This window comes from Macaca thibetana, chromosome 16 (genome assembly GCF_024542745.1).
Source record: "Macaca thibetana thibetana isolate TM-01 chromosome 16, ASM2454274v1, whole genome shotgun sequence".
In the NCBI taxonomy this organism is placed as follows: Eukaryota; Metazoa; Chordata; class Mammalia; order Primates; family Cercopithecidae; genus Macaca; species Macaca thibetana.
This window is the reverse complement of record NC_065593.1, coordinates 49790128-49812563: the sequence shown is the minus strand read 5'-3', so window position 1 is coordinate 49812563 and position 22436 is coordinate 49790128. Positions and strand designations below refer to the sequence as shown.

The 22436-nt window shown below is 55.6% G+C and overlaps 1 protein-coding gene across 5 annotated transcripts in view; it reads right to left on the bottom strand.

The window, feature by feature from the left end:
• Positions 1-22436, bottom strand: part of RARA (retinoic acid receptor alpha) — a 48559-nt gene that overhangs the window by 13819 nt on the left and 12304 nt on the right. For 2 of the 5 annotated variants that reach the window (XM_050762736.1, XM_050762735.1), the window contains exon 2: positions 12564-13103. In XM_050762736.1, coding sequence (XP_050618693.1) covers positions 12564-12741 — 178 coding nt within the window. In that variant the 5' untranslated portion in view covers positions 12742-13103. Of the gene's footprint in view, positions 1-1352; positions 4878-12563; positions 13104-13349; positions 13406-22436 lie in introns of those variants that run through there. The other 3 variants (XM_050762737.1, XM_050762738.1, XM_050762739.1) reach the window with 3 other exon arrangements.

Genomic DNA, 22436 nt, shown 5'->3' with positions numbered 1-22436 from the left:
GGCAGAGGTGGGCTGTCTGTCCATCTCAGGTCTCTCTTCTCCCAGCAAGAGGGGCTTCAGATGGGGTAAGTCCTTTGCCCTTCAACCTTCTCCAATCTGCCAGGCCCCCTCGAGACCCACTCCAGCCCTCCTCCCTGGCAGGCAGGAGGGAGGCAGCAGGTCTGGGAAGGTGGGAGATCCTCCAGGGAAGAGCTTCCCCTCCAGTGAAGAGCCCAAAGCCCAGTAGGGGAAGAAACCTGAGCCATCTAACAATAACCCACCTTGCGCCTGCTCCCGCCCACCCAGTGTACACTGCCTCACAGCTGTGCAGGAAAATGCCCAGGTGTACACCCTGGTGCGCCGAGCTCCTGCGTGTGCACAGAGCCCTTCCTCCCAGAGGAGCTTGCACCCAGGCAGGGGGCAACAAGAAGAGCAGGTGACCAGGCTGCCAGGATGCTAGGATTCTCATCAGTGCCCCTCTTAGGAAGGGACAGCCCAGGACCTGGCCCTATCCCCAAGTGAAGTCAGGGTAACAAAAGGACTTGGTGGCAGAGCTGGGAAGGGATGCAGTCCTCATTTCCAGAGCAGCCCCAGACCCACAAAAACAAACTCATCCCCCAGAGAACAAACCGGATTAGGATTAGGGGGAGAAGGATTCTTCTCACCAGAGCAGCTTCTCCCCTCCACTCCTGGGGATGAAAGCCTCAAAGATGACAGCCAAGTGTCTGGGGCCAGGACAACACTCCTACAAGGACCCAGTGCCCCTTGCCAAGATGGAAGGTTTGGGTGGCAGACGGGTGTCTGATGAAGTTGCCCCTTTCTGCCACACCCCACTGTCAATACCAAAGATATCGAGGGCTCCCCTGACACCCACTCTAATGACGCAAGAGCAAGGGCTGGGGGCAGCAGCTGTCGCTCAGGAAGGGGCTCTCCCTCGGGCTTTGGCAAGTGTGGGATCTGGGGAGGCGGCCCCTCCCCCGGGAGCAGACAAACCCACACAGACAGGACCTTTACCCCACCCTCCAGCCTGCTGTGAAGCTACTGGATTCCAGGCAAGAAGATATAAACTGGGGGCAAGGGGCTTGGGCTTCATTTCTCCCGGAAGAAGCGAAACAAGAGATGAAGGAATGTTTCTTGAAAGAAGGAACCCTCAAAGTTTCTCAGCCCTAATCTAACAGAAATTGCACTCAGGGTTACTGGGGAGGGGAATGCTGGGGGCAGGGTTCAGTTGTCCAGCAAGGGCAACATGGATTAAGTGAAAGGTAGAGACAAGACCTCCACTGCACCCCGGGACTCTCACGCCCGAGTAGTAGTGGAAGCCCTACCGCCCACTCCCACCCCCTACAACAGCAGAGGGAGAGGCCGGTACGTACAGTGGTTTGAGCCATTCCAAAGCGGAGTCCGGAGCGGGGTGGAGTACGGACCCGGGGCGGGGAGCCCCTTCTCTGGGAGCAAACAGGCCCGGTTCTGGTTATAAAAATCCACCACTAGGAAGGGGTTAGGGGTGGGACCCCCCACTTCTACACTCTCGTACATCTTCCCCCTCGAAGGCAAGAGGTCCGAGCTGGGAAGTCCTGTGCGCCGCCCCCGTCACTCAGCCGGCGGCGCCATCCGAGCAGAGCAGCTGGGGGCGAGGAGACGTCCCCTCGCCCCGACTGGTGACCCAGGCAGGGGGGCGCCCCCTGCCCTTAAGTCCCCGCGTCTAAGTCCGCCGGCCGCTCCGCCAGTCCCGGTGAAAAGCTGGGAAGTTGTGTTTGCTGGGAGCGGGGGTCCCTCGGCTCTCCCAGAGAAGCCTGGCGGGGCCCGGGAACTTAGCGGCTTCACCTCGAGGGGACTCCCGTCTAGAGTCTCGTGGCGTCCGAGGCAGAGTACCGCGGCTCCCCAAGTCCGCAGGCCGGGGGCGGGATCAGCGCGGGGCGGGGGTCAACGAGCACTTCCTCCTCCCCGCCGGGGATCCGGGGCTTCTCCAGGGATTCTCCGTGGCGAGGATTCCGGGTGGGGGTGGGGATCCCGCGCGGTTCCACCTCTTCCAGGCCAGGGGCAGCCGGCTGCTCGCTCGGTCTCCGGTGGTGCGCGCCACGGCCCCCCCACCCCAGCTTTACGCGCCCCCTCCCCTCCGGGTACCACCCCCTTGCCTCCGCCCCGCCCCGTCCAGGCACCGCCCCTGGCTTAACCCATTCCCAGCGGGTCCGGCTGCAGTGGGAGAAACGCAGGGAACCTAGAGGGAGAGGCGGCATGTGGACGGGCGAGTAGGGGCAGCCTGGGAAGGGGGAGGAGAGGAGAGGAGAAGGAGGAAAGGTACCAGAGGAGGAGTACACAGAGTACAGAGGGAGGCCGAGTACAGGGAGAGGAGGGGGCTGCGGGGGGGACAAGGACGGAAGAGAGACGGGCGTCTTCCCTTGTCCCAGTTCCGGCTCCCAGGCTCCCCCAAGGTTTGGTCAGTCCCTGGCCGAGCGATGCCGTGGTGGAGGAGGTGGTGGGGCGGGGAAGAGGGGGGTGGTCCCGGTGTCCTCCCCTTAACACACACCCCCACCCAAGCCGGGCCTCATTTGCCTAATGCAATGCGGCTGAACTCTCGCTGAACTCGCCTGGCGGCGCCTCACCTCCGAGTGACCCACCCACCGCTGCCCGTGACATCACCCGCTCGCCAGCCTGCCCGCGGGGCTCGCCCGCCAGCCCCCTGCCCGGCCGGACCGGGCCACCTCCCCCGGAGACGTGGAGAGCGGCGGCGGGAGGCGTAGGGCCGGGGCGCGCGGGGCCAAGTGTTTGGCACCCGGGTGTGACATTGTGCAGCTCAGACGCTGTGTCGGAATGAGACACCGGCTTGTGTCATTGTCTGTGACATCATGTGTGACTACGGCCGCCGGAACCCGACGCGGCAGCGCGGGTGCTGTTGGCACAAACACAAGCGGAGAGGGCTGTCCTCCCCACGCTCTGCGTGCTTCCGGCGAGCAAAGCCCCGCCCAGGGTGTCTCCCAGCTGGGGAACCAGTATCGGCCCCTGGTGCACTGTCCAGCTCTGGAGAGAGAAAAGGAGGAGCTGTCGCCTTCCAGTTGACTGCTTCATCCTGGAAACCCTCGGGATGCACGTTCCACTGGAAGAAAGACCTAGCTTGGGCAGGTCCCTAGAAAGAGGGGATACCCCTGGAGGAGCGGGTATTCTATTACCCCCACTCTCTAAAAGGAAGGGTGGAAATGTACATGCTACCCAAGGATATTCTTCTAGAAGAAGCCTGGCTCTTTATATATGTTGTCATTTTATCCTCACAGCAACTCCAAGAGATAAGTTTTACAAATAAAACAGGTCTTAGCAAGGCTATGTGGGTTGTCCAAGATCACATTACTAATAATAAAGAGTAGAGCAGGTATTTGAACTTCCTGCTGCCAAAGCCCATGTTCTTACCAAGCTAGGCTGATTCAAGGTATTTTTCTGAGCACTTTCCATGTGGACACCCTGGGGAACGTGCCCTTGTAGACCTTAGGGAGCAACAGCCATTAGGCAAATAATCACTATATACACACACAATTGCAAAGTGAGATAAATGGTATTATGCTCTGGAGAATTAACATAGGTACCTAATTTAGGTTGAACTAAATTAGGGAAGAACTCAAATAAAACAGACCTACTGTAAGAGAAAGTTTATAAGTTAATCGGGCAAAGAATAGAAAGGAGTGTAGTTCCAGTTAAAGGGTGAGTCTGTGCAAAGGCCTTGGGGTTACAGAAGTTGGTGCGTTCACGAAGGAACTGGCAGAAGGCTAGGATGATGGAGCATAAAATTCAAAAGGAAAAGGTACATAAGATCAGGCTGCAGAGGTGGGCTCAGGCCAGACCAGGGGGGCCTATAGGCCTCAATAAGGCTTTTGGATTTTATCTTAAATGCAAGGAAAAGCCATAGAAAGGTTCCAAGCAAAGGAAAGGTAAGATCAGATTTACAGTGTGAAAAGATCTTTCCAGCAGTTGTGTGAAGAATGGATTATAGGAGGGCAAGAGAGACCAGGTAAAAGCTACTGCAGAAGTCCAGGCAGCAGACAAGGGCGACTTGGCCTAGGAAACTAGAAGTGCTGATGGACAGAGGAAGGTGGATTCAATAGATATTTTAAAGGTGGTACAATCAACATGCGGGAGTGGGGTAGGGGGGTATGGGAAAAGAGGTAGCAAAGAGACTTTGTGTGGCTTATGCATCAATGAAGTTCCTGAGACTGCAAAGCAGAGAAGTCCACTGGGCTGCTGGACAGGTGGGTGTGGGGCCCTGAAGTGCAGTCAGGGCTGCAGATGGAACGCTGGGATCTGGGGGCAGGTATGCAAATCTTGACAGTGGATGAGACTAATGGGGAAGAGGACGGAGTGCTTCTATGCCCTCAGGATCTTTCAAATGATGGAGCAAGGCCCTGTGCTCACAGCTGCAAGGTGCTAAGGGACTTAAGACTCTGTCCCTGCCATCAAAGACCTTGTGGTCAGGAAAAGATGTCCCAAATGGTTACAGCTCATGGCAGGAACGGGAGAAGCAACTTCATGGTAGAGAGATGAGTGTTGTTAAAAAATAAATAAGGACGCAGAAGCATTCTAAGTAGGGAGGCAGAGTGTGGCAAGGAAGGGGGAACATCTGTGAAGATTTCTGGGAAGAGGCGGTATTCAAGATGTTCCTTGAAGGATAGATAGGATTTCCGGAGCTGGAGAGAAGTTAGGGCAAGAGGCCCGTTCTGGGCAACAGCAAGGTCATGGGGCAGGTCAGAGCAGAACACGGTGTCCTGGGGCAGTGGGAGAAGTGGGAAACAAAGAAGGCTCTGGCCCGCAGCTGGGGTTGGGGCCTCCAGTGGCAGCTGTCTGCAGGCCTGGGGCCCCATCCTGCTCAGCCTTATCCCTCCCTCAGCTCCTTCTCAGGGCTTTGCATTTAGTAAGCCCTCAGCAGGTGTGGGCTGAACTGGCCCCCACTTGTGCCAGGCAGGGCCCCCTCCTTTCCCCAACCCCATCTGGAGGGGACAACAAACAGGAAATCATGAGGCCCAGTGCCAGGTGGACACTGGGTCCCAGTACAGAGTGGTGTCATCCCGCAAGACAGTGCCCAGCTCTACCCTGCCCCTCACTATCACAGCCTTGCTGGGTATGTGAAACTCACCAAGGGCCTCAGCAGGAAGCGGGCAACCATGGCCTCACAGCAACTCGCCCAGCCAGGGAGAGATTAGAAGTTTTGCTTTTTTTTAAAAATTTTTATTTATTTATTTGAGACAGAGTCTCATTCTGTCACCCAGGCTAGAGTGCAGTGGTGTGATTTCGGCCCACTGCAACCTCCATCTCCCGGATTCAAGCAATTCTCATGCCTCAGCCTCCCAAGTAGCTGGGATTACAGGTGCACACCAGCATGCCCAGCTAATTTTTGTATATTCTGTAGAGATGGGGTTTTGCTGTTGCCCAAGGGTGGTCTCGAACTCCTATGCTCAAGCAATCCTCCCACCTTCGCTTCCTAAAATGCTGGGATTACAGGTGTGAGCCACTGTGTCTAGCCAGAAGTTGCTTTAAGGAGGAGGAAACATTTGGAGAGAGCTTGGGTGACCTGCCCAAGGCCACACAGGAAGAACTGTGCTTTAAGACTCCTGCCCATGGAGGGCCCTTGGTCTGTATGCTGGTTGAGGTTTCCAGCAACCCAGAAGTCAAAATGGGGAGGGGGGCACCTCTATTTCTGACAGCCAAAGGTTGAGTGGCCTCCAATCTACCCTGGGAGGCCCAATCCTTGGCTGTGCCCCAACTCCACAGAGGAGGAGGAGGAAGAAGGCACTGCCCCAAAATGACTTAGAGATGGGAACCACTTCCTCTTCCCACAGACACTACTCCCTCAAAGGGCAGTCGGGCCTGCACTGGTACAGCCCCATAGGCGACACATCCCTTGGCATGGGGTAGACACAATACCTCGGCCCTGACCCACCTAAAAGGAAGATGGGCTTCCTTCCCTGAGTCCCCTCCCCCTGTCCATGCTGGGATCTTGTCCAGAGGGAATCTGTGCATTATCCTTGCTGGGAGATAAAAGGTGAGGGACCCCATTTTCATTAAAAACTCCATGTCATGGTCTTTTGGCTGACTCTACATTTCAGACTCCAAAAAAGGCATTGCTAGGCAGCACTCCCTCCGCCTGGGCTGTCCCTCCTATTGTCCAGGGAAAGAGTGGGAAGCTGGGAAGATGCACAGACTGCAACAGGGAGGAAGTGGCAGAGCATAGGAAGAAGGGAAGGACACAACCTCCTCCTTTCTGGGCTCACCCAGACCCTCGGGCGTTCTCCAGTCTCTAGGCATATGAAGCAAATATGCAGCCACCCTCTCGGGGCTCCCATCCTCAGCTCCTCTGTTGATGGCTTGCAACTTCTTTGCTTCCATCCACAAATTGAAACAAATTAAGAATAAGAACTGTGGCTTTTACACTTTGTTCCTTCAGTGTCTGTCTGGAGATGGGGGGGAGGGTGCCCGCTGAGTTCTGCAAACTCTCGTGGGCTACAGCGGGCAGATTTGGGGGTGGGGATGGTGTGAACAGATTGTATCCACAGCTTCCAGGACAGGACCGAGATCTGGCCCAGGCCCCTTATCTTTCTTTCTCTCCAACCCTCAGGATCCAAAACAGAGAGGAGGGGGTATGGCTTGTGCCTTCCTATGCCCCCTACCGGGGAAAGGTAGGTTCTAAGGCAGAGAAAGGGCCTCCGCAGTGGGGAAGGGGCTTTCAGTCAGCACTAAACCCCACCCCCCACACTTCCCATACCCAAGAGTGTGCCCCACAATCCCCTCTCAAAGCCGCCTATCTGGATGGTGGAAAACAGCCCGGCTTTACAATCCTACAGTCATGATTCTGCAGTACTTTAACCTCCCCCAGCACTGTGTCCTCTGTGTAAGTGGGGATAATGTCCCTCTTCCAGGATTGCAGGGATTAAAATTTGTAAAACACAGACAAAGCCTCTGACACACAGTAGGTGCTCTACAGATGTTAACATCCCATTCTCTCCAGCTCCCACCTACAAAGGGCCTGGTCCCTGCTGGGTGCAGTGGCTGACACCTGTAATCCCAGCACTTTGGGAGGCCAAGGAGGGCGGATCACAAGGTCAAGAGATCAAGACCGTCCTGGCCAACCAACATGGTGAAACTCCGTCTCTACTAAAAATACAAAAATTAGCTGGGTGTGGTGGTGTGTGCCTGTAATCCCAGCTACTTGGGAGGCTGAGGCAGGAGAATCGCTTGAACCCAGAAGGCGGAGGTTGCAGTGAGCCGAGATCGCGCCACTGCACTCCAGCCCGGGTGACAGAGTGAGACTCCATCTCAAAAACAAAACAAAACAACAACAACAACAAGCCAGGTGCAGTGGCTCACGCCTGTAATCCCAGCACTTTGGGAGGCCGAGGCGGGCGGATCGCAAGGTCAGGAGATCGAGACCATCCTGGCTAACATGGTGAAACCTCATCTCTACTAAAAATACAAAAAAATAGCCGGGTATGGTGGCAGGCTCCTGTAGTCCCAGCTACTCGGGAGGCTGAGGCAGGAGAATGGCTTGAACCCGGGAGGTGGAGCTTGCAGTAAGCCAAGATCACACCACTGCACTCCAGCCTGGGCAACAGAGCGAGACTCCGTCACACACACATAAAAAATTAAAGAAACAACAATAGGCTGGGCGCGGTGGCTCACACCTGTAATCTCAGCACTTTGGGAGGCCGAGGCAGGCGAATCACCTGAGGTCAGGAGTTCAAGACCAGCCTCAACATAGAGAAACCCCATCTCTACTAAAAATACAAAAATTAGCCAGGTGTGGTGGTGCATGCCTGTAATCCCAGCTACTCAGGAGACTGAGGCAAGAGAATCACTTCAACCTGGGAGGCGGAGGTTTCAGTGAGCTGAGAGATTGCGCCACTGTACTCCAGCCTGGGTGACAGAGCAGGACTCTGTCTCAAAACAAACAAACAAACAAACAAAAGAAACATGCTCAGAGAGGTTATCAGCAAGTCATAAGTGACACAAATGTCCAAGTTGTTGTTTTTGAGACAGGGTCTTGCTCTGTCACCCACCAAGCTGGAGTGTAGTGGCATGATCACAGCTTACTGAAGCCTCAACCTCTCAGGCTCACGTGATCCTCCCACCTCAGCCTCCCAAGTAGCTGAGACTACAGGCGCACTACCACACCTAGCTAATTTCTTCTCTTTGGTAGAGGCAGGGTCTCACTATGTTGCCCAGGCTGGTCTCAAACTCCTGGGCTCAAGGCCCTACCTCGGCCTCCAAAAGTGCTGGGATTTCAGGCATGCGCCACTTCACGCAGCCAGTGTCTAAGTTTTATTTTATTATCTTTTTTTTCGGCGACAAGAGTCTCATTCTATCCCCTAGGCTCCTCCGCCTCCTGAGTTCAGGCAATTCTCTTGCCTCAGACTCCCAAGTAGCTGGGATTACAGACACATGCCACCTCGCCCAGCTAATTTTTGCATTTTTAGTAGAGATGGGGTTTCACCATGTTGGCCAGGCTGGTCTCAAACTCCTGACCTCAGGTCATCTGCCCGCCTTGGCCTCCCAAAGTGCTGGGATTACAGGCATGAGCCACCGCGCCCAGCCCAGTGTCCAAGTTTTAAACGCAGCACTAAATGCCTTCTCCACAGCCCCCACTCAGACCCCTTTGCCCATGGAATTCCCAGAGTGAACAAAAAAGGCAGATCAGTTCTCCCCTCCAAACCAGAAGAAAGGTAAGAACCCAAACCAAAGACCACTACTCTTTAAACACTCTATGCCCTAAGTCACACCCCCTCCCAGCCCCAACACACAGACAAGCTGACTCTCCCTCCTCAGCTCTGGATTTAATTCCCCCAAAACACACTCAGCTCTCTAACCGTCTCACCCAATACACACAAGTCATTAATCCCCTTCCCAACACACGCCCAACCGTGACCCCACCCCCAAAACACACATAGCCCTGACCCGTAGTGCACACAGAATCTCAAACCTCCACAGTAAACACTAGTCCAGAGACCAAGCCCCAGGCGCCGGTTTAGGGGGTGGGGAGAATCGCTGGACCATCTCTAGGGCTCCCACCCTGGCTGTAGCATGACAAATGCCCTCCCCACAGTGACCTGGAAAGGATTTCTTTTGGTCCCATAGGCTACTAGGTCTCTAAAGGGCACACCCAGGCCACCTAATGTGCTGCCTCCTCCCCACCTGGGGAAAGGGATGAAGGGGAAAGAGAGACCCCACACCTTTGTTTGGTGGAGAATGGGAGGAGGAAGCCTCATCAGCAAGGATTCCTACCAAAAGGGTGTGAGCGGACCAGGCTGTACCACTGCTCCTGCAGGAATGGAGGACCCTGGATTGCCACCTCTCCTGCAAACTGCCTCACCCTCAGCACCAGCCCTAAGGCCAGGCGAGCAGGAAAGGCTAAACTGCCTCCATCTCTAAGGCCAGGCATGTGATACTTTTATCTGCCATGCTTTTCTACCCAAAGCTCAGAAGCTCTGTCCACCAGGCAGCCCCGGCTCTGCAGGAGGGAGATACCAGGCTCCCTCAGACCCATGGCCACACCTTGTCCCAGAGATGAGGAAGGTCAGCGAGAAGCCCAGAAGCTAAGGGTCTGGGCAGGGAGAGAAGCTGTTGTTGTTTACCAGGGAGAGGGGAGGGGCAGGGAAACCAAAAGGCTCCCAGAGGGAGGGGGCAGGAAGGGGGCATTGCCTAACCTGGGTGGAGAAAGTCAAAGAAGGCTACACTTGCCCGAAATGTGGGCACCCCACCCACATTTGGGGAGAAGGTTACCAGGATGGGAAGCCTTCCCCACCCACCTCTGAGAAAGAGGAAGAAGCTTGCAACATTGAGGGGAGGGGAGGGCAAAGCATTTGCTCCCTCTGGCCAGGATGGGCAAGGATGGGGCCATGCCCCAGCCCCCACCTCCAACCCTCCAATGAGACCAGGCTCCAGATGGACACAGTGTCTGGGAACTCTGTTGCCATCACCTGGGTTAGGACAAGTTGTTCACAGGCACCAGATCGCAGGTTCCCAACTCCTCCCCCTTCAAAAATCCTACCCTGAGCTGGATGCGGTGGTACATGCCCATATCTCCAGCACTTTGGGAGGCCAAGACAGGAGGACTGCTTCAGCTCAGGAGTTTGAGACCAGCCTGGGCAACATGGTGAGACCTTGCCTCTACGAAAAATCAAAAAATCAGTCTGGTGTCTGGTGTGGTGGCACGCACCTGTAGTCCCAGCTACTCAAGAGGCTGAGGCAGGAGGATGCCTTGAGCCCAAGAGTTCAAGCCTGCAGTGAGCTATGATCATGCCACTGCACTCCAGCCTGGGAGACAGAGTGAGACCCTATGATTAAAAAAAAAAAAAAAAAAAAAAAGCAGGGCAAGGTGGCTCACGCCTGTAATCCCAACACTTTGGGAAGCTGAGGCAGGCAGATGACTTGAGGCCAGGAGTTCAAGACTGGCCTGGCCAACATGGCAAAACCCTATCTCTACTAAAAATACAAAAAAAAAAATTAGCTGGGTGTGGTGACATGCACCTGTAATCACAGCTACTTGGGACGCTGAGGCACGAGAATCGCTGGGAGGCGGAGATTGCATTAAGCCAAGATGGTGCCACTGCACTCCAGCCTGGGCGACAGAGCAAGAATTCATCTTAAAAAAATTAAAATGGCCAGGCACGTTGGCTCATGCCTATAATCCCAGCACTTTGGGAGGCCGAGGCGTGCGGATCATGAGGCCGGGAGTTCAAGACCACCCTGACCAATATGGTGAAACCCCCATCTCTGCTAAAAATACCAAAAGTAGCCACGCATGATGGCGTATGCCTGGAGTCCCAGCTTCTCGGGAGGCTGAAGCGGGAGAGTGGCTTGATCCTAGAAGGCGGAAGTTGCAGAGAGCCAAGATCGCACCACTGCACTCCAGCCTCGGCGACAGAGCAAGACTCTGTCTCAAAAAAATAAATAAATAAATAAAAATAAAACCCTACCCTTTCAGGAAGCAGACACTCTTCTAGTTCCAGTGATCCAAGTCCAGAATATAAATCACAGTCCCTTTAAATGCAGTGAATAGTCTACAAAGATACACCGACACATTCCCCAGCAGCCCCAAAGCCCAGAGGCTGGCCTCTCCCCATCACTAACACAGACTACAGGACCAGACCAGAATCAGAGTCCCCAGACTCCACCCATCCCATACTCCCATATGAGGTGCAAAGAAGAGACAGCAGAACCAGAAGACGAAGGTTTGATAAGGGGTGGCAGGAGAAACTGAGGCCGCACCTGTCTGCCCCCTGGCCCCAGGGCATAAGGGGTGGGGAACATAAAGAAGTACAGACATAAAGTCCCTGCTCCTGGTGGCTGCTGGAGCCTGGGAGGGAGGGGGCCACAGCTAAGCCAGAGGAGGCGATCCAGGAAGCAGTGGTGGCAGTGGGCAGCCAGCCAGTGCGGGCAGTGAGGCGCCCAGCCAGGGCCTGCCCCAGGGACAAAGAGACTCCCTGGCTCCGGGGACAGAGTGCTGCCCCCACACTGAGAAGGGGGCACTGACCCAGCCCAGTCAGGCACATAGGGCAGTGGTGCCAGGCAGCTTGCCAGCAGCCATGAGAGGGGTGGTAGGTGCCCAGGGCAGGGTGTGCAGTCCCTGCTGGCCAGGAGAGGTGGGGACACATTTCCCAGGTCAGCAGCTGACCGGCCAGCCAGCCAGCAGCCCACGGCCCATTCTGCTGCTTCCACCCCCTCCCGTCCCAGGCCAGGCCCCAGCTCCCTCCTCCCCCCAGCCCTGGCCTGGCGCCCAGCTGGGCCCTGGGGGCCAGAGTTACTGTAAGCGGCCTGGCAGGCCCCAGCCCTGGACTCTGCCAGCTGGCCATAGCTGCCGCCACCTCCCACTACCTGGCTCGGCCAGCGGCGAAGGGTACTGAGACCCCTGCCCAGCTAACGAGTGACCCCCATGGCAGAGGGTGGAGGCAGAGAAAACACAGGCCCTGCCAAGACCATGCATGTGTCCGAGGCCAGAGTCCAGGCCAAGTGTCCCCTCCTGGGACACTCACCCTATCCACCCAGCTAGACTGCGGGCCCCTCCCTTTCATCCTCCCCACAAAGGGAAGCACATCCTAGCATGGCCGGGGGTGGAGCTGGCAGGGGGAGAGGTGGGGTTCCAGCCAGCCTTCCTCGGTCTGCTCCTTCAAGCCCGTTCCCTCAGAGGCACTGAGTGGGGGTGGGGCGTAGGTGGTGTGCCGCTCTCACTCTAGGTAGAGCTGCCATTTCCATCAAATGTCAAGAGGTTTGTTTACCCACCTCCAGCCTGTGTGTCCAGTCCTTGGAGCTATTTATAAGGCCCCAACAGCAGAGCACAGAAGAGGGGTGCGAGGGCCACTGCAGGCCAGAACAGCATGGTTTCATCTCCCCCTCTGCCACCCCCAACTTCAAACACAGCCACCATGATTGGCCTACAGGCCATAGGGCTTTCATTTTCAAGACCTCAAAGGATGGTCACCCCAACTGGAGAAGACCTTGCCGCTCACCGTGCCTTCAGCTCACGGCAGAACAGATGTGCCCAGAGCCCAAGCTCTGAGGCCTGCCGCCCTCCACAGTCCCCTCCCACCCCACCCCACAACACCCAGACTTACTGGCTGGGGATGGTGTGCTATATCCACTAACTGGAAGCTGGTGCTGGAGAGTGGTCAGAGCGCCTGGCGGAGAGAGTCCACCCAGCATAGGGGGGAAGAAGAAGGCGTAGGGAGGCACCGGGTACCCATTGAGGTGCCCGCCCCCAGGTGTCGGGCAGGAGCTGCTGTTGCTGGCCATGCCAACCGGCCACAGTCAGAAGGGAGGCAGACAGTCTGGCAGGGGTCTCTGGTGGGCTTCAGACCACCCCTCCTCGGGGCATGGGGCCTGGGCCCAGACGGGGTTTGGGTGGTCAGCCCACCCGCCCTGTCCTGGAGCTGCTGTCCAAAGAGGGCGGGCTAATCTCAGTCTCCTGGAGCCCCCACCCTAGCTGGGGGCCAGGTGGGTTGGGGGATGTCTCAAGAGCCGGTCCTTTGGTCAAGTAGTTCTGTGGGCTGGCACTTTTCCTGGGAAGGTCCAGAGCTGGCCTTCAGGGCACCAAAAAGGATGCCACTTCTAGATGGGCCCCAGCTAGGTGGCTGAGGGGGCCATGTCCTGTGATGCTGCAGAAAGAAGAAAGATAGGTGAGTGGGCACTGAAGAACAGGCACACGGGCATTCCCCGTGGAGCTCCCCAACCTGGGCTGCTGGAGATTTTCCCGTGGCACCCAGCTGAGCAGACAGCTGGCACCATGCCTGGCTGGCAGAGACGACCTGGAAGCAGGGCCCAGACACTGCTGGGGGTGGCAGGATAGCACAGCCAGGCTGGGGAGACAGGAACAGAGCCCAGAGCCTTGGAGGGCCTCTCACCCACAGTCCTGAGGGGAAAGGGTCCACAGTGCCACCTCAAGGGATCACTGCAGTAGAAGCGGGCAGCTGGCCCTCCTTCCCCTAGTGAGGGTTACCTGAGGTCAAGATGCAGAGAACGTGTGCTGGGGGGGTGGGGGAAGAAGGAGGGGGAGGAAAAGCCGCTTCCCTAAAGCACTGGCACTTCTCAGAAAAATGACTCCTAAGCCAGGGGGCCCCTCTTACACCACTTCCCCCCCTAGATCCAAGCCCCAGCACCCCAGACGGGTTTGTCCCACAGGCCCTGGGAGGAGGCCCATTTACATACATACTACTAGGAAAATGGGAATTGAGGACTCCTAGGTATCACCTCCAGCACTTAAGAGCGTGGATGGCCCAGGGGTAGGCAATGTGTAGGAGGGCAAGGACTGCCCAGGAAGCCTCCTACCCCCAGGCAATGAAGCAGAGATTGATCTCAGGGTTCACCCACATACTTCTGACTGCAGAAGCAAAACACATAAAGTGGGATGGCAGGTGGGCAGAAGATGAAAGGGCAGATGCCCCCTTCACCAGTGTGAATAGACATCCACACCCTGTTTGAACGGCTAGCACCAGAGGATATACACAGATAATACCATGGGGTAGACAGAGAGACAGAGATGAACCCAGAGATTCCACAACACAGTGAGACAGACAGGCAGCAACAAGAGCAAAGAGAGAGAACACAAATAACATATCCGCAAGAGGACAAGAGGATGTTTCAAATCCATTTTGGGTATAGGTTATACATAAATACATATGCATGTATTTATATATGAAAAATACATATATGAAAGACAAAAGAAAAGAGACAGACAAAAAGAAACATGGCCAATCAAAAGCACATTGAAGCTGGGGGTGGTGGCTCACGCCTGTAATCCCACCACTTTGGGAGGCTGGGGCAGGTAGATCACCTGAGTCAGGAGTTCAAGACCAGCCTGGCCAACATAACAAAACCCTGTCTCTACTAAAAATACAAAAGTTAGCCAGGTGTGGTGGCTCACACCTATAATCCCAGCACTTTGGGAGGCTGAGGCAGGGGGATCACCTGAGGTCAGGAGTTTGAGACCAGCCTGGCCAACATGGTAAAACCCCATCTCTACTAAAAAATACAAAAATCTACTAAAAAATTATCCAGGCATGGTGGCGGGCGCCTGTAATTCCAGCTAATTGGGAGGGTGAAGCAGGAGAATCGCTTGAACCAGGGAGGCGGAGGTTGCAGTGAGCCGAGATCACACCACTGCATTCCAGCATGGGTAACAGAGCAAGACTCTGTCTCAAAAAAAAAAAAAAAAAAAAAAAATACAAATACAAATACAAAAGTTATCCAGGCGTGGTGGCACATGCCTATAATCCCAGCTACTCAGGAGGCTGAGGCACGAGAAGGCACGAGAATTGCTTGAACCCAGGAGGCAATGAGCCGAGACTGCACCACTGAACTTCAGCCTGGGCAACAGAGTAAAACTCCATCTCAAAAAAAAAAAAAAAAAAAAAGCACAATGAGATACCACTTCATACCCACTAGGCTAGCTCTAATAAGAAAGACAGATAATAACAAGTACTGGCGAGGATGTGGAGAAATTTGAATCCTCATATATTGCTGGTAGGAATGTAAAATAGAATAGCTGTTTTGGAAAACAGTTTGGCAGTTCCTCAAAAGGTTAAACACGGCGGTAGCATATGACCCAGCAATTCTACTCCTAGGTATCTACCCAAGAGATATGACAATGTAAGTCCACAAAAAGACTTACACATGAACATTCACAGCAGCGTTATTCCTAATAGTCAAAAAGTGGAACCAACCCAAAAGTCCATCAACTGATGAATAAATAAAATGTTGTATGTCCCTACAACGGAATATTATTCTGCCAAAAAAAAGAATGAAGTACTGATACTATGATGTGGATATTCCTTGAAAACATTATGCCAGTTACAAAGACCATATATTGTAGGATTCCATTTATATGAAATGTCCAGGATAGGCACATTCATAGAGACAGAAAGCAGACTTGTGGTTACCAGGGGCTGGGGCGTGGATTTGAGGAAGATGGGAAGTGACTTGCTGGTATGGGGGCTCTTTTTGGGGTGATGAAAATGTTCTAAAATTGATTGTGGTGGTAGTTTCACAATTCTGAATATACTAAAACCACTGAATGGGTAAATTTTATGGTATGTGAATTATATCTCAATAAAGCTGTTTTAAAAAGAAGAGGGAAGAAAGGAAAGAAACAGGGCCACAGAGACTCAAAATAAGGACTGTCCTTTTCCAACACCCCTTGCCACTCCACCCCAAGCTCAGGCTACAGTAGGTTCCAGGCTCTGAGCTCCAGACTCCAGCCTCAAACCTGGAGTCCAGGGGACAAGGACATGGCCAGCATTTGGTTGAAGACCAGGCCTGGGAAGGGGGAGTTCCTGCCAAGGCCACTGTGGAAGAGGCCAGGACTTCTGGCCCAGCTGAGCCAGCCAGCCTGTGTGGACCTGAGGGAGAGAGGGCAGGAGGAGACAGGTACTGGGCTAGGGAGGGGAGGCTGCCCCAGGAGTAAAATCTGGACCTTGCTAATGACCACGAGTTTTACTGTTACTCATTATGACAACCATAGGGCCTCTCTCCTCACTCCTGAATAAAGACCCCCTTCCTACCCCAGGCCCCTGCCAATTCCCTCCTAGGCTGAGGCTGACAGAGCTGATGTCAGAGGAACAGGGGCCCCACCCACTGGACCAGCTGCCGCCCTGGCCCCCTCCCAACTCCTGTGGGGCCCCACACAACGGGAACTGGAGCTGGGGGAGCTATGCAAGGGAAGAAGAGGCTGGCGGAACCTCATCAGTTCCTATAGTTGGACCCTCACACACAAATACACATACAAACTCATGCATGCAGGTCTACAGAAAACATCTGGGTGGCAAGAACATGCCTGCAGCCCCAGCCTGTGTGTGTGCAGGCATGCATGTGAGGAGAGGGAACCTGGAGATACCATCTCTCCACACCTGGGCTCTACCACACAGTGAACACAGCTCAGAAACTGCATGCATGGGCCCCAGCACACAGCTCCCCAAAGACACAACCACAGCCCCACAGTCTCCCAGATTGTATATTCTTCGGACCTCATACAGCCAGGGTGGCCCTTGTACCTGCTGCTTCTGCCAGAAGATGCTCTGAGGTCCTCCCTGTGGGCCCAGCCCATGCACCAGGTCCACAAACACTCAGGTGAATTCACAGCCACACAGAGGCCTGCCTCTCTCAAGGTGAGGCCCAAGGGGCAGCTAACCCAAAGTGAGGCCTCCATAAGCCAGGCTGAGGCCCAGAATGCCATCCAGATCCCAGGCATCCGGACCCAGCCTTTGGGGATTGGGAGGTCAGTTCAGTCAGTCCAGCCTGGACCCTCTGGAACCCACCCTTGCTCCCAGAGAAGAGAAAACCACAGCCACATTAACTCTGCCCCTGAGGAGTTTGAAATTGAACCAAACTTCAATCCCCACTACCCCCACCTCACCCCTCAGCCCACCACCCACACACACTACAGGGCAAGGCTGGAAGGCCTCCCCAGACCCCATCAGAGCCTCCAAAAAGCCTAACCCAGCTCTGCCTGCAAACTTCAGTGCAAATTTACTCAGCTCCCTGGGGAGGTCCTTGAGCTGCAGGACAGACTGAAGGTCACAGAAATGGGCCAAGGGCCAGACAGACCAGAGAACAGGGATGGGCAAGGGCAGGGATGACCAGGGTGGGCCTGAAAGGGCACAGGCTCTGCCTCAGAAGGTCCTTCAGGAGCTATGACCCTCAGAGAGACACCTGGGCCCCAGCCCCTGACACCCCAGCAGGGGAGAAGGCCTCGGCAGAGAATCGAAACCAGTACCAAAGAGAGGGAAAACAAACTACCCACATCCAACCTCCACCCTATGCCAGCCACCTCCACTGCCCACGGGCACCCTCCCCTGAAAGAGAGAAAACCACAGGCCCACACCTCCAATATACCGAGCCTAGCCTAAGCACAGCAGAAAAAGGAGGAGGGGGCTGGAGCACCTGCAACCAGCCCCACACCCCTGCCCACTGGGGCCGCTCTCACCCTCAGAAGGTGCCAGGATCCCTTCCCCAGCATCAGCGTGCCTAGCTGCCCACACGTTACACCCCAGAGTCACACACCTAGAGAAAAAGGTGAGAGCTTTCTGAGCCACGAAGATGGGAGAAAGAACCAGAAGTCGGAAGGGTCAAATCTCAGCTCTGCCACTCTGGGTGACCTTACGCAAGTCTCTTAACCTCTCTAAGCAACTGTTTACTCGCCTGTGAACTGTCTACCTCAACAGCAAGCTGTGCGATTTCAGACAGGAAGTCCTGGAAAGCACCCAGCCGAGAGCTTGGCACAGGGGAGGCCCGGGCAACTGGAGCCCTCCATCCCCACACCTCTTGCCACCACCTTGGTGCCCCTCAGCACTTGGCCTGCTGTCCCTTGCCTCACCCCACCCAGGGCAACATCTGTTGACAGGGCCAGGAGGGAGAGTTACCCATTTCCCAGGGCCTGCTTCCCTCAGACGGACGAGAGGGATGTGGAGAAAGGGATATTCGGGGTGTGGGTGGAGGCCTGACCACAACCCTTTCCAAATTCCCTTCTTTCATTTCACAAACCAAAAAAGGGAAACCTTTGGATTTGAGGAGGGGAGAAGGGGAAGAGAAATATACCATTTCCTCCCCTATACTCAGGACAGAGAAGCAGGGGACCCCAAACCCAGCTGGGCCTGGCCCCAGCCTCCCTTCCTCATTCATTCTCTCTGTTCTCCAGGCTCCCCCGAAACAACGGTTCCCAAGAAATAGAGGTCAGGCAGTCTCAGAGGGGCTGAGAGAAGGGGAAAAGGATTGGGGAGCTTAAAAGAAGGGGAGACTGGGGGTTTCCTAAGCATTCTAGACAGTTAGTGAATCATATGCAAATGACACCCAGAGCTCAAGCTCAACTCGGGCAGGAGGGACTCCAGCCCTGGCAGAAACAAAGCCCTGCCGCCTTTGGACCCCTATCCCGCCAGGATAGGGAGCTGGCCAAGCAGGCAGAACAGGGTAGATTCTAAACTAGAACCATTTACAAACTTTCCAGGAAAACACACTCCCATACATACAAAGCCACAACCTCTCCCCTCCCCAGCGCTTCTCATATCTGCAGACAGGGGTTGGGGAGCAGCGATGACTACTCGCCGCTTTTTCAAGGGTCTCCTCTGGCCAAGGCTCTCACCCCTCTCCTCCCTGGCAAGCCTACAATCCAGCCACTCGGGTCCTCTGTTTCCTGTCTGTTCACCAGGGTCTGGGCTGCAGGAAGCCCGGTTAGCCAAGCCTCATTATATTTTTTATTTTTTATATTTTATTTATTTATGTATTTATTTTGAGATGGAGTCTCACCCTGTCACCCAGGCTGGAGTGCAATGGCACAATCTCGGCTCACTGCAACCTCTGTCTCCCTGGTTCAAGAGATTCTCCTGCCTCAGCCTTCCAAGTAGCTGGGATTACAGGCACCCGCCACCATGCCCAGCTAATTTTTGTATGTTTAGTAGAGACGGGGTTTCACCATGTTCGCCAGGCTGGTCTCAAACTCTTGACCTTGTGATCCGCCCACCTTGGCCTCCCAAAGTGCTGGGATTATAGGCGTGAGCCACCGTGCCCAGCCAGCCCAGCCTCATTTTAAAAGAGGCTACCCTAGGAGGGCTGGAGAAGGATCACCTGGGGGTGGCTGGGATAGCTGGAGGGTGCCTCTTCCCCACCAACCCCACAGAACCCCAGGCCAGCCTTGCTAGAGCTAGGACTGGTTTGAAAATCTGCCCTAGTCGGTGCAGGCCATAAGCATGTCCTCCTGGGAGTCAGGGGAAGGAAGAAGCCCAGTATCTCACTTCCGGGTGCTACCACTGCCCACTGCCTCAAGACACAGTGCCTTGTCCCAAAAGAATAGGTCCAATGTCTCCAGAGCTTGTATAACTCAGCCCAGGGTTATTCCCCAGCTACAGAGAGCTGCAGGACCCCCAGGCCATAATCTCACTAGTGACTGGATACCAGGCAGGAAGGGCGACTGGACAATCCAAGCTCAGGGCAGTCCAGGTTTTAGGAGGAGGAAGTGGGGGTCTCTGCTGGTCAGGGTAGTGCTCCCAACTCCTCCATCCCCAGGGGCTATACCCCAGATCCCCCGGGGGACATGCTCAGGACCTCTGAAGCCCAGGGTGTCTGAGACGTCCACCTAGAACCAGAACTGAAGCCTCCCTACTCCAAGCAGCGAGTAGGTGAAAGGGCAGGGGGTAATTCAGGCCTCAAGAAGAGGGACCCACCCACAGGGAAGGAAAAAAAATGGGAAGAGGAAGAGATGAGCCTACCGAGGCCACAGCCAGACCACAGAAATGTGTGGACCATACACAGGCAGCTCTGTCGGGTGAGGGACCAAAGGGGCACAGACAAAAGGGGACCCCCTAGCTTGGAAACCACCGACCTCACATCCAGCCTGGCACGGGGCTTTCCCCACCCTCACCTTGGCAGCTGTCCCCCTCACCACTACCTCCTCTCCACGGTACCAAGCAGGAAACACAGTACTCTCACAATGGGGGGACAGTTTACAGAGAAACAGGCAGGGCCAGGGTGGGCAGATCGCCTGAAGCAGCCCCCGCCCCTCCCCTCAGCTCAGCCCAACCCTGAAACTGCCATATTCTGAGTCCCAGGGCAAACTGCCAGCTGGACTAGATGGTACCAGCCCCCTCTCAGCATCCCACCCTGGGGACCCACGCTGCAGGGAATCCAGGAATACACCCCCCCAGTCCTGCCTCAGGATATCCTTTTGGCTCTGACCCCAGACCAGGCCTGAGTCAGACTGTGCCCTGCCCCATAGCCCCCCTCCGACCCATTGGCCACCCCCCCCAGCAACTTCCTACTCCACACCCGCCTACTCAAGTTGGGGCTAGAACTAGGGGGAATCTCTTCCCCTCTCCATCCCCAGCTGAACAGGGAAGCCCCCAGTGGGGTAGGGATAATAGGTCACAGAGCCCCATGGCCTTCCCTTAGAGAAGAGGGCCTGCCGGACAAGGGAGAAGCGGGTGCAGGCTGTGTGTGTAGGGGAAGGCATAGTCTGCAGAGCCCCCACCTCCCCAGCCCCAAACACACGCAACCTGGGACCCTGCCCCAGAGCCCCTTGACACTCCAGCCTGGAGTCCAGGAAGCCACAGAAACTCCCTGGGGAAGGTGGTTTCCATCGGAACACAGGATGGGAGCAGGCTCCAGAACTGTGTATGAGGACAGATAGGGAGCACAGAGGTTTCCTGAATGGGCATCTCTATGAGCGAGAGGAACCCTGGCCAGAGTGGACAAGGGCTGCAAAATCAGTCAGACTCACAAAGTCACAGCCAGATGCGGTCACAGTCTCCCCAGCACTCAGTCTGAGTAGGTGGCAGTGACTCCTCCCCACAGACAGAAGTCTGGGGGGTCCTGGGGAATCTGGAGCATCAGAGACCACACACACTCAGCCTGAAAGGACCCCCCAGTCAAGTCCCCCAAGTACCCCCCTAGCCTAGCGGGGAAGGGTAGCTCCTTCCCCACAAGAACCAGGGCTAGTGCCCATGGCAGACATCACCATGGCAACCAACAACAAACATCCCAGGAACCACAGTGGGACAGGAAGTGACAGCCACGTGACAGGAAGACATTTTTTTTCTCAGTGTTGGGGGGTGATGAAGATTGTTTGCAGCCCCTGGGGAATCAGCTGTCCCCAGGTTTCTCCTACCTGGAGCTGGAGGGAAGGGGGACCACTAGGAAGGAGGCCAACCCCCCCTTGCTCTGCACAGTGGATCACAGGACTGACAGGGCTCTCCCTCCTGCCTGCCACTCATGGGTTCCCCCCTTAACCCCCCTCTTTTCCACTTCCTGCCGTGACTGGAGATCAGAGAACTCCCCACCGCAGCTTCCCCTTCTCAAGTCTCGATTCCTGGGCTGAAGGTTTCACTGTGGGGTGAGGGACAGAGGGAAGGAGGGCTGAGGACCTGCAGTAGGACCCAGGGGACAGAGGCTCCGGGGAAAGGGCCAGGATAAAGCCACTCCAAGGTAGGTGTGTACACACAGACACACAGCGAGTGGGTCACAGTGACACCGCCTGCAGGGTACAATGACACATGGAGACTGCCTGACCTCAAGTAACTCTGGGGGGAGAGGGAACAGCCAGAGGACCCAGCCCCGGCGTGCCCCATTCTTGCCCTGTCCTGAGCCTCCACGTTCATCTCCGGCATCTACTGGCCTCCAGGCAAGCAAGGTCCCACTGTGCCCAGCCCCTGCCACCTCTCCCCTGCCGCCTCTTCCCTGCCACCTCTCCCCTGCCTTTTGTGCTGAGGAATCCCCCTCACTGCTCCAAGGTGCCTGCCCAGACGAGGGCACCTTGGCTGAAGGTGGGGGAATGGAACCTCCCTCCACCCCCCTCCCCTTCTCTGCAGATGTCCCAGACTATATTTAGCCCAAACCGGGCGGCCAGCCAGACCCAGACTCCCCACTGGCCCAGAGCTGAGCTCCCAGTTTTTAGGCAATTAAAACATTAACAGAGAACCACCCCCATCTACACACCCCCACACCCCCAGTCCTGCCAGGGCAGCACAGCTCTGAAAACTTGAAGGAAGGCAGCCCAGCTCTGCAGCCACAGATGGGGGTGGGGGTCATCGGGCAGGACAGGGGCATCATCCATAAGACCAGGTTGACACTTGGCGTGGCGAAGGGGAAGCCTTTCCTTGTTCCGGCAGAAGGGAAAGGCATATCCAGTTGGGGGGGTGGAGTTGCCTAGCTGCAGAAATTACACCTGTCATTCTGCAGCCCCCTCCCAGGCAAGCTCCAGTTATAGGGCTGGGGTTGGCAACAGGTGCGGGCCAGCCTGGCAGCAGCCTAATCCCCCCACTGGCTCCCTAGGCTGACAGTGGTGCCTAGAGGTCCAGCAGTGGCCCTTTGGGGCAGGATGTTAAGTAGGAGGAGGTGTCACTGGCCAGAGGGGTGGGCAGCCCATGGCCCTTCCGTAAGAGCTGGCCCTCATGATGTGTGCTGGAGGGTCTAGGGAAGCCAGGGAAAACGTAGTTCCATAGCACCTATTT